Here is a 12,388-nt window from a genome sequence, read left to right as displayed (position 1 = left end):
TATACAGTTCATAGACAAGTGAAGGTGGATACTCTAAAATACGCAAGATAAGCATGAGTGCTATGGATGGTATTCTCGTAGGGAGACGGGAGCGGATCCATAATGGTGTATTGATATGGTGAATATGTGGAGTCATGTGCGCCACCTCAAAAGAGTTACTTGCAGTCGTAGTTCAGGATAGCCACCGAGTCAAAGCTGGCTTGCTGCATTCAAACTCCACCACCCCTTTTATTTATACTGATGCATTTGTAGTTAGTTCTGATGTAAGTCTTGCTGGGTAGATTTGTACTCACGTTGCTTAATTTATGTTTTTGTAGAGAGACTTCAGTCTCGCTAGTAGTTCCACGTGGACTTCGATGTTTAGCTTGTTACCTCAGCTACGATCTTGTGCCCTCGGCGGGATCTGGTAGATAGTCAGGCTTCTCAGCCTTTTTCATTTCTAGATGTCTGTACTCAGACATGTTAAGCTTCCGCTTGTGCTTTGACTTGTGTGCTCTGAATGTTGGGTCATGAGACCCATGCTTGTAATATCTCGCTCCTTGGAGCCTAATGAATAAATATCTTGAGTTGTAGAGTCATGTTGTGATGTCATGTTGTATTTGCACATATCAAGCACATTATGTGTATGTTATTAAAATGCTTGCTATGTGTGGGATCTGACTATCTAGTTGTTTATCCTTTGTAGCCTCTCTTACCGAGAAATGTCTCCTAGTGCTTCCACTGAGTCATGGTAGCTTCCTACTGCTCCGGAACACTTAGGCTGGTCGGCATGTGTCCTTCTTCGATCATGTGTCTGTCCCTTCGGGGAAATATCACGCGGTGTCTACCGGAGTCCCGTTAGCCTGCTACAGCCCAGATTCTCTAGAGTCCTGCTAGCCCAGTTGCTATAGCCCGGATTCACTCGCTGTTGACCAACACGTTCGTTGCTGGGTCATGTATGCCTGTCCCTGTAAGTTAGTGCCACTTTGGGTTTACGACTAGTCATGTCAGCCCAGATTCTTTGTCATATGGATGTTAGCGACACTATTATATACGTGAGCCAAAAGGCGCAAACGGTCCCGGGCCTGGTAAGGCGACACCCGTGGGAATACCGTGCGTGAGGCCGCAAAGTGATATGAGGTGTTACATGCTAGATCGGTGTGACATAGGATCGGGGTCCTGACAATTTGACTAGTGAATAGAGGATTCGATAGTTCATGTTAGTGGTAGTGATTCTGGAACCCTTGAGAACGCTTTATTACTCAAGCACCATCCTTACTAACTTAGCATCTTTTATTCACTGTTTTTTACTCTTTTGTTAGTAGTTTAGTTAAATCCCTTTTTATCTACTACCTCCGTCCGGGTATATAAGTCCAGTGAGCCAAGAAGCTGCATACGTTTTTCCAAGGCCGCTGGCGCAGTTGCTTTTCCTTGATCCGACCGCTGGATTTGCGCTTGATTGGCTGGTGACGCGCGTGGGTAGGGGCATGCAGAAACCGAAGAGGCAAGTGGGTTGCCTGCTGTAAATGTTGGCCGCTGCTGGATTGGATGCTTGCAAAGTGAACGAGGCAGCTAGCTGCATGCAAAGCTGCTCGTGATTTGATTGGCTGTTGTGATTAAGCGTTGCTGGTTACTAATGCTTTGCCTTGGCCTTTGTGTTTTGGCTAATGGGACTATTAATCCCAGACGGAGGTAGTAGTTTTCCTAGCAACTTATAGAGTAGACTATTTCCAAACTTCGGTTCGGATGCGTACGTAAGTGTGTTAAGTGACATCGTGGTTGCAGGGTTTGTGGTAGCTTCCTATCAGCTCCATGTAAGTTCAACACTTTATTTACCACGAAAGTGCTACAACAGTCATGTGCGCTTGCACGTCACCATGACCTAACCTAGTAAAAAATCATGCAAATACGAAGGACAAATCTTAGTTTTTTAGCGCTAGGACCGTTAGTCAAGAAGTGAAGGCCACATCTACACGTAAGCAAGTTGGGCCGGCCCAGTTTACGCTTCGTCGCCTGTGCCACTCTAGTTTTTCTGTTCCATTGTGCGTTTTTCTTTTCTTTTTGAATTTTATTTATTTATTTGGTTCTCTTTCTTTTTTCTTCTGGTTTGGTTTTTCTCCTGCTTCTTGTTTTTCTTTTTCTTTGCACATCTCCATTTTTAGCTATATTATAAAAAAACAATATTTGATGATTTTTTCCCCAAGTACTCACAAAACATTTTTTATAATTTTATATATGAGGAACTTTTATAATATTAACATACAATGCATATTTTTAAATACAAAGTGAAATCATTTTATATATATATAGCTTGCCAAACTGTGTATCACCTTTTTTTTCCTTCCGTAGCGTGGCATGGGCGTCTAACCAGACTGAAGAGTAAAACGAGTAACTTCAGAAGAAGAGACAATGAAGGGGAAATAAACCACCAGCAGCACGAGCTGGAATGCGCAACAGAGCCAGCAGGCAGGAACTGGTGGAAGCATCAACGTACGGGTTGTAAACATGAGTATAAGCCGTCAAATCGCTTTGTATTAGGTAAAAGTTCCTTCAATTTAGTGGCCGGGGATGCAAAAGGTCCCCTTGACAGGCAAGTGAGCCGCAGCTTTCTGGCTAAATGATCGGGTAACTCATTATGCTAGGCCGCAAGTAGCATTAGTCCTGCGTCACTGCTTACCAACGATTATCAACGATGACCACCGCAGTCTTTCCTTCTTCCTTGAACTTGGATTGCTTCAGGTTGTAGAAACAGGATCGAGTGTGGTCATCATCGCAATAAATTAGGAATTCTTGAAGAGACCAACAAGCAACAGCGGCTCCCCAGACGACAGAAACTTGCATCGGGTAAGAACTTTGCAAGCAGAGACAAAATTGCAAACCATTATGTTTGAAGAGATCCTATGAGCAAATGAAAGAAACTCGATACTTTTGGTTATGAAATTTCGATGCACAGTCTATCGATCAAATGAAAGAGAGGGTCTCAGACCCTGTAATTACCAATAATGCTCAGTAAGATGAAAAAAAAACAGATATAGTTTGTACGATCATACAGTCATCGCATTAGCATCACACTCTAGAAGGGATCATGATGAAGATGCTAAGATTTCCTTTTTCATCAAAAGACAAGGGCAAATGCCAAAAAGCCACCCAAAGCTGCCAATTAGTTTACTGGCTCAAGATAAGATCCAGTACACTCAATAACATGTAGGGGGCGTCCTTTGAACCAATAAAAAAGATAGCAGTACAAAAAGGTACCAGGCTCACTAAATATGCAGGTGCACGCGTAACATGGTGGACCGAACAATATCATCAAATGCATCTTGCGCACAACGATCCACCGATTAAACAACGGCCCGCCATACTGCAACTTCTTCATTACGGGTAATTTCAGACCAAGGTGGATTCATTTCAAATAAGCTGAGAGAATATTGTTGTCGGCACATGGCCAGCTATGCGGCCATCTGTTTATCTTGGGGAAAGACGCAGGCAGTACAAAAAATCGTTTGTAACCTGGGGAGGCTCGATGCTAATGGCAGAACAAGAGAATGGTACTACCCCATGGAAATATTTCTCAGCGACATGTATCAAGCATCCTTTCCTGGTCCTAGTCTTGGCACAAACATAAAATGTAAGGCAATACAACAGGTGAACTCCAGTCGTTCACAGCAACTGTGAGCTTGTGCGATGCAAAAAGAGAACAGGTCCGAAAAGAGAAGAGGTAATAGCAACCGTATGGGAACACTTTGGTCCAACAAGTTGACAGTGGTTCAAACTCATCAATAAACTTGGCACACGAGCTAAATTCAAGCCATTTTCATCTTGTTGGACCAAAGTGATGCTACGCAAACAAGAACGCATTCGCAGAAGTAATTGTGTACACTGTTATCCACTAGTTCGATGATAAGTAGGGTAAAAAGGAACACATATGAAGAAGACATCAGCAAGCAGTAAAATAAGGCTTCACACATCAAACAAGATGAAAATGGTTCAAACTCATCAACACACTGACAATGGTTCAAACTCATTAACAAACTTAGCACACGAGCTAAATTCCAACCATTTTCATCTTGTTGGACCAAGTGATGCTAGCTACTCCTGACGAAACGCATTCACAGAAGTAATTATGTACACTGTTATCCTGTTAGCTCACAAGTTCGATGATAAGTAGGGTAAAAAGGATAACATATCAAGAAGACATCAGCAAGCAGTAAAATAAGGTATAGATTTTATCAGCTGAAGCATAGTGGCAGCAAGGCTGAAGCATACTGTCACCTAAGAGAAACTACATACTCCCTCTGTAAAGAAATATAAGAGCGTTTAGATTACTCCCTCCGTAAAGAAATATAAGAGCGTTTACGTTTAGTTACAGAGGGAGTACATATCAGCTGAATCATAGTGGCAGCAAGGTTTCACATAAGGAGGTATACATTTGATTCGGAAGAAATTATCAAGACAAATCAGTCTGAAATTACACTTCACTAGCTGTCGTCGTGAAGCAGCCAAAAACACAAGCAACCTCTCCTATACGGTTATACCAGTGGAGGATCCTAAATCTTAATGTACACTTGCAGCTCCAATTCTCTATCTCAACTCACCTATCATCTAATCACAATAAATAAATAACCCACCTCGCAGAGCACATTTTACACTGAGCAGACAAGCAGGTCCAAAAAGAAAAGAGAACCACGCGTAGCATAACGTCGAGCACGTTGCCCGCACCCTAGGAAGCTGGCGCCTAATGGTAGAACACGACCGGCGGGACGGCCAAGCCAGTGTCCTTGAGGAAGGGGACTACCTGCGGGCGCTCGGCGAGGTCGCGGTAGAAGGCGTACTCCGCCTCGTAGTCGTGGAGGTCGAGCTCGTTCTTCTGGTTGCTGTGGTAATGGTGCTTGGCGTCTGCCACCTTCCCGAAGCCGAACACGCTCACCCTGTCGCACACTCCCACCGCCACCATGATGGCCTGCATCCCGGACGAGTAGTGGAACAGCGCCGCGTCGTGCGCCCCGTTCCAGTCCTCGACCGCGCGGCCCGTCTCGGCGACGAAGCGGCGGAGCGAGTAGTACTTGACGATGCGCGCGCAGAGGACGTCGAGGCGAGGGTCGGTGACGGAGATGGGGGCGTCGTGGGTGGCGAGCGAGGAGGCGTTGCAGGCGGCGACGTCGAGGAAGTGGGCGGCCTGGCAGATGTAGAGGAGGACGGGGACGCCGCTGCCGTAGGGGTGGCAGAAGCAGCCCGGGCGGCGCGCGCAGAGGTGGAGTATGTTGCTGTTGATGAAGGAGAGGTTGGTCTTGGCGCCGACGTGCGCGGTGTAGCCGACGATGCGGGCGTTGTTGAGGCGGAAGACGGCGTGGTGGGAGTCGATGAGGGCGCCGTGGGCGTGGCGGAGGAGGATGCCGCTGTTGCCGACGACGGCGCAGGAGGGGATGCGGGCGGGGAGAGAGAGCACGGCGGGGAGGTCGCGGAGCACGGCGGGGTCGTAGCGGCGAAGGCGGTGCCAGGAGCGGAGCGCGCGGCGGAGGGCGGGGTCGAGGAGGAGCTCCTCGCGCGGGAGCGGGTGGAGGAGGGAGTCGGCGTGGTCGCGGTCTGCGTGGCCGCGGCGGTGGACGGGGAACTGGTGGTGGCGGAGGTGGAGCGGGTGGAGCCTGTCGCGGCGCCAGGCGCGGGCGCGGGCGCGCCCGGAAGCCGGGAGGCGGCCCTCGAGGAGGTCGTCGACGTCGCGGCGCAGGGACGGCTCGGAGCCGTCGAGGGCGGCGACGCGGAGGAGCGTGGCGTTGAGGCGCGCGGGATCGAGCGGCGGCGGCGGCGGGGCGAGCGCGGGGGCCGCCGGGGCCAGCGCTCGGCGGAGCGCGGAGGGGAAGGAGGCCGCGCCGCAGAGCACGACGAAGAGGAGCGCCGCGAAGGGCCCCCGCAGCGGCCGCTTCATGGCCGCCGCCGCAGCAGCCGGGGGCTAAGTGGGCCGGGGCCGCATCGGGGGATGCGCATCTGGGGGGTGCGAGCCCGAGCCGAGGAGGTCCGGGCGGCCGGGGAGTGGGGCGCGACGCGATGGGAGGGTTCGGGTACGGCGAGGTGGGCAGGAGCGAGGTTGATTTATTTGTAGTAGGTGGTTGGACTTTGGGTTCGGGGAACGGGGGATCCTATGTGTCGTTGTTCTTGTTGGGTTCGAGCAGCGTCGGGAGGAGCAATGATTCTGTGCTGTGTGTGTGAGGGACGCAACGTGACTGCACGAGGCCCCGGCACGCGAGAGATGATGGGCGGAATTGTTTGCGTGTTGGCCCTTTGTCCCGGTGAAATTGGCACTTTTGTCCCCCTTGGATCTCGCCCGGTGACCGATGAGCCACACATGTATTTCTCCTGGCCAGTAAGCGTACCAACGTCTCGCACCTCTAATGAGGTGGTCAAGTCCGGCAGCGAAAGGTGAGGTTTAGCTCCAAGGTAAAAAAAACGCTGTTAGAGCATTTCTAGTAGATCCCTGATAATCAAATTTGTAAACAAAAGTTAAGTTTAAGGAAAAAAAGGCCTATCTAGCAGGCAAATCTTCTAAAACCAATTTTTCGTAAATATGTGTTTTCTCCGAAAACTTTCCTAGACGCTCACTTTTAGTCCAGCCGTGATCGTCTGAGCAAAAATCCACGCTGCCTCCCGCTCGCACACAACCTTCCCGTCCGCCCCGTCGCCGCCACCCCTATCCTCACCGTCAACCATCCCCTTCCTCAATGACCGGCAGAATGAAAATGTCGTCCCCTGCCGCACCCTTGGCACCATCGTCGACGCTGGAGACACAACGGCGGCCATGAACTCGGTGGCGCCACCGCAGAAATGGTGACAGCAAGGGAAGAAATAACAAATGACAGTGCAACGTCGAAGTCGGTCACCAGCAGTCGCTCCACCGCGACGACAATACAACATTGCCCATGCTGAGGGACAGTCAGCCGTCAGCCAAGGCAGCGGACAACTCGGTGGGGTGGCAATAGAAAAGAAGACTCTAGCCACCGGTCGCTTCCACCTCGACTTGGCGCAGGGCCGACGAGTACTACTCTACCGGAAAATCCTATATGCCGCTCGTTGCGTCAAACTGCTGGCGCTTTGCACAGGCGAGCGACCGAGCAGCGACGCAACGGGCCGGCCCGTTGAACCGTTTCAGCGCTCCCGGTTTTGGGAACCTTCTAGAGGTTTCCAGCTGGTTTTTTCCGGTTTTGGGAACCTTCTAGAAGGTTCCTGAACTGGTTTTTTTCTTTCTTTTTCTATTTTTGTTTCGTTTTTTTTCAAGTTTATGTTTTATTTTTCAAAAAAATGTTCGCATTTTTTGGAAAATGTTCGCGCTTTTACAAAAATGTTCAGAATTTGAAAACAATTCGTGTTTTCAAATTTTGTTCACAAATTCAAAAACTGTATGCATTTTTCAAAAATTGTTCGGAATTTTAAAAAATTGTTCAAAAAATGTGCGCGCTTCCAAATTTGTTTGGTATTTTCAAATTTGTTCTCTGTTCGAAAATTTGTTCTAAATATTCAAAAAATGTCCGTGCTTCCAAATTTGTTCATGCTTCCAAATTTGTTCTCTGTTTCAAAAAAAATTCTCAAGATTCAAAAGATGTTCATGCTTTAAGAAATTGTTCAAATTTGTTCTTCATTTCAAAATTTGTTCTCAAGATTCAAAAAATGTTCGTACTTTTAGAAAATATTTATGTTCAAATTTTGTTCTCAATTTCAAAATTTTGTTCTCTAAATTCAAAAAATGTTCGGAATTTAGAAAATGTTCCTGCTTTTCAAGATTTGTTCACAAGTTCAAAAAATGTTTATGTGTTTAAAACAAATCACCATTCATAAAATTGTTCATATTTTCTAAGAACATTTTCTTTTTATAAAAAAATGATCGTAATTCTAATAATGTTCCTGTTTCAATATTTGTCAACAACTTCAAAGTTGTTCCTGTTTCTCAAATTTGATTAAAAATTCAAAAAATTGCTAAAACTTTTTCAAAACTCGTTTGTGTTCTGTAAAAAACTTTCGTACTTTTCAAATAATATATTCAGAATTTACAACAAATGATAGGAAAAAGGAAAAATAATCCGATTCTTTAGATATGGCAGGTCTAAAGGATCGCATTGCAATTGTTTCAGCGTACAAAGACTGGCGTAGTGGCTAGCTACGCATGTCTACAGGCTAGCGGTCGCGGTTCGAATCCTGGCTGAAGTGCTGCGTTTTTAATCATTTATTTTTTTACACTGATCGCTGCCTTCCTGGCCCAGCCCAGTCGAGGGATTGCCATATGCGAAGCCTGGACATTCTGCCGCATAATGCGGCAGATAGGAAGTCCCTACTCTACCTCCTATTGTCGCGCCGCCACCCGCCTCACGTCCGCCAGCCGAGGGCGAGGTGAATTCGTACGGTACAACCGGCGACGGTGACATTCTGGAGAAAATGCCCAGAAAGGTTCATTTTTAATCTTATAACTGGCAAGAATAAGGTGCAAGCAATTGTTTTGTTTGTTGTAGGTGCTGCTAAAATTGTTTGCGTGTTGCCTCCTACTGGTTCGATAAAGATTGGGTTTTAATTGAGGGAAATACTTTTTGTTGTTGTGCTACATCACCCTTCCTCTTCGAGGACTCCAATGGCTCTATCGTGAGTAGCAGTAACCAAATTGTATTCTCTCTCGGCCATGCTTCCTCACTCCTTCAACAATATCAATAGAGATGCTCTAAGGAGGCGCTTGGTAACGTGCACCGTTTGTGCCACTTTGCATACTTAACCCGTCTGGCCATGATTGAGCTAATGCAGGCAAAAAACCAACATATGCATGTTGATTGGTTGTCTGCATTGCATCAAGGTCCAGATGGTGAGTTGTTGTTTGGTTACTTGTGTTTGTGCTTTAAGGATGAGCAGATACAAAGCGCAACTATTTCGATGCGTGCAAGTAGTTGTTCTGCTCACACCTTTCAGATACGGTGGCCTTACCACCCCTTTTGCACCATACAACACACGATCAGATCACAACACACAACACAGGAACAACAAGAACATCACAACAAGAACAACACAACAAGAACATGCAGACCATAATTACTACTACGCTTACGTTTAAAATAACAGGGCATCCCATGCCCCTGCTGGACCCCGGGGTGCTGATCCTTGGGTAAAATAGACAGGTTTACCAACAGACTAGATGAACAAACTTTAGTTCAGACCTAACTTGGTTCATACTTCAGGCAATCTAGAGAAAGACAACCTAGAGGGCATTGCAGATGTCGCTGACGCACCTATGCTTGGAGCACCGGACCCTGCAGATGTTGGAGGTGTTGGCTTTGAAGATATGCACATTCAGGCCCAGCCCAGAGAGTCATAAGACGAGCAGGTCACCGGGGATGATCCAGTGTCGCCGGCAAAAGTACTCCCAGCCCCGCCCGAGCACCATGTGCCCCTTGAAAATCTGCACCTAGACCAAGAACTCGCACCACTTGTTGGTAGAGAGGTTGACGACGCGAGGAGTTTTGTTGACCAGCCATTGCTTCATCACCTCCTCCTAGCCCTTAATTTGCACTTAGAACCTAACAGGCTCCCGTGCACCCTCCTCATGGCCGATCCTTGGGCTCCTATCATCGTCGAGTGGCACACTCATGGCTGCCACCCTGCCCGGAACCTCCTCCCTCTTCAGCCAGTGGTTTTGTGGAGATTGTTGGGAAACGTGGTAGAAGACAAAACAGAATCGCCCTATGAACACCCAGGAACAATATGAAGATGCATAAAGGTTTGGATCAACGATCGTTACCGACTTCGTAGTGCAGCGAAAGTAGACGAGTCGGTGTATATCGTAATTGAAGTCCCTTGTACCATAGATAAAAGATCCCACGAACCGCCCATGAAGGATCCCTCGCACAAAAGACCGAAAGCGTGGCCTCTCTACTTGGTTGTAAGCATACAGTCTTCACAATCCAGCAGCGCTTCACCACCGAGAGCTAATCATCGTTGGAGAATTAGGGGGAGTAAATTAGAACCACACTTGGCTTCTAATTATGAGGATTAGAGGATCTAGGTCAAGCTCTAATTGATCAACTAGATCAAGAACTAAAGCAACTAGAGGAGGCTCCAAAACTCGTGTGTTGAAAAAGGGCCAATACCTCAAGCATATATAGATTAGAGGGGGGTAGAGGGGCTGCCACCAAGGAGGGAAAGCCCATCCTAGGGGCGTCGACAAAGGGGGGGGGGGAGGATTCCTCCCCCCGCTCCAACTCGGCCTCCCCCTTGGGAAAGAGAGGCGCCACCACCACTTGGGCCATTGTGGCCCAAGTTCCCTTCCACCTCTTGGCCTTTTAAGGTCCGTTGATATTAAATTAAATATAAAATCATCCTAACAATTACTAGAGCCTGTTATTATTAATTTAAAATCACCGAAAAACATTTTCCACCTATATATTATTTATCAGGAATACCCGGTATTGCCTGATATACTCTGAAACACTTACGGTGACTCCGAAACGCTTTTTTGGTTCCTCTCGAAACTATTTCGAACATTAATGAAACAATTACACAAATAAATCCTTGATAATCTCGTCCTATTAACACTCAGCAGATCATGATTACCTTAAGTTGTGATCCCGTAGGCTTGGTAATACATAAACATGAATGAAACCCCTTCGTTCAATGATCGATGGCGGAACCGTGGAAGTCCATATCGATCCCTATGATTACAAGAATGACATTCGAGCGAACCTTGGTTATCAGGTGATGTTCTCTTTTCTTTGCGATACTTTACAAAACCCGGGATGCATCGGTATCCTCCTGGCTCATACACATGCGCACTATACCATTGCCCTCGTTGCCGATTTTGTTCTTCTTTCTTGTTGAAGTGTTTTGGCATACCCATGGCGTAGTCACCCGTGTCTGTCCAAATGATGATTGTTGTCATCACCCCAGGAGGGCCCTAAGAATATCTCTCTATCGTCGGAGGAGCAAATCCCACTCTCGAGCTATCTAGTCCCTTGTCAAACTTTCCTATGAGCATGTAAGTTGTATTTATGATCACTGTCGGTGTCAAAACCGGTGGATCTCGGGTAGGGGGTCCCAAACTATACATCTAAGGCTAATGGTAACAGGAGGCGGGGGACACGATGTTTACCCAGGTTCGAGCCCTCTCTATGGAGGTAATACCCTATTTCCCCGTTGATTGATCTTGATGAATATGAGTATTACAAGAGTTGATCTACCACGAGATCGTAATGGCTAAACCCTAGAGGTCTAGCCTATGAGGATATGATTGTTATGACTAAACCCTAGAAGTCTAAACCCTCCGGTTTATTGTAACGCCCCGAGACCGACGCTTCAGACGCCTTCCATGTTCTTCATTGTCGCCGTGTGTTTTATTTATTTGTTGCATTCATCATCACATCATTCACATTGCATCGGCACTCCGTTGTCGTCATGTTTTAAAACTTGCATTCGTTCGTCGTTGCCGTTTCTTCCCTTGCCTTCGTCACCCTCTCTCTGACCACTTTGTCTTCATTGGCCTTTCGTCAAAACTCCTTGCGCGCGTCCGAAACTTACCCGAACCCGAACCGGTCTGTCGTCACCATTGGATTCGGATCATCTCCAAACATCCCTCTAATATCTTCGGTTTATTATTTGATCTCTCTTAACCTTTTTATCTCGATCGCCCGATGTAAATCGGAGGGTCCGATTACCCCTAACCAAAACCCTCTTACTATTTAAACCGTCCAACCCTAGCCCTAGCCTGTCCAATCTCCACCAAATCCCCACGCCGCCGCCACTCTCTCCCTTGGTTTCAGCGCCGAGCCAACCACCATCCATCTCCGATCCTCCTCCCTTAAACCCGCGGCCTCCGACCACCTCCCGTGTTTTTCGGCCACGAGCAGGAGCCCCTGCCTCTGCTTCATCTCGATCGCAAGCCACCAGAGCACCAGGGTCCCCCATGCCCTTCCTCTCCAACCTCCCTTCATCCAGGAGCCGAGCTCCTCGATCCATCCCCGCGACCGTGCACCTCCGACCTCGAGCGCCTCCTCGCCGTCGCCTGCACCTCCATGGCCTCGCTACCGCGCCGCTCTAGCGACCCAGCCGCTTCGGCGACCTCGACAACCAGCATGACCAGCCCCGTCGCCCCTCTCCTTCCTTCCTCCATTTCTTCTCTCTCGCTCCCTCTGATGGTGTCGCGACACTGCCGTTTTGCAGGAATCCTGCCGCCCATGGAGCTCCTGGAGGTTCCCGTCGCCTCCGCCTTGTTCCAGGAAGGGAAGCCCTCGCGCCCGCTCCTCCCGTCTGCCCGAGCGCCGCCGCCTCGCGACCCCGCATCCCTCATTGTCGGTCTCTGCTTCCCCTGCATCCTCTACTTCGAGCAGGAGGCAAGCACCACGCCAAGGCCGCCAAAAGGATCTCAACGCCACTGGCTTGCCTCTGCTCCACC

At 48.2% G+C, this 12,388-nt stretch overlaps 1 protein-coding gene across 1 annotated transcript; it reads right to left on the bottom strand.

Annotated features, from left to right (window-relative positions):
- Nucleotides 1–4,277: 4,277 nt before the first annotated feature.
- Nucleotides 4,278–6,063, bottom strand: LOC119277672 (sialyltransferase-like protein 1). Its single transcript, XM_037558964.1, has one exon. It carries the CDS (start codon nt 5,900–5,902, stop codon nt 4,715–4,717), a length of 1,188 nt encoding a protein of 395 aa, XP_037414861.1. The 5' UTR covers nt 5,903–6,063; the 3' UTR covers nt 4,278–4,714.
- Nucleotides 6,064–12,388: the final 6,325 nt, after the last annotated feature.

This window comes from Triticum dicoccoides, chromosome 3B, assembly GCF_002162155.2.
Source record: "Triticum dicoccoides isolate Atlit2015 ecotype Zavitan chromosome 3B, WEW_v2.0, whole genome shotgun sequence".
NCBI classification, from domain to species: domain Eukaryota; kingdom Viridiplantae; phylum Streptophyta; class Magnoliopsida; order Poales; family Poaceae; genus Triticum; species Triticum dicoccoides.
Note: the sequence above shows the minus strand (reverse complement) of the source record. Positions and strands in the feature narration are given on the sequence as shown.

Bases quoted from the DNA above. Each gene is read 5' to 3' on its own strand.
- LOC119277672 (XM_037558964.1), bottom strand. From the start codon at position 5,902: ATGAAGCGGCCGCTGCGGGGGCCCTTCGCGGCGCTCCTCTTCGTCGTG.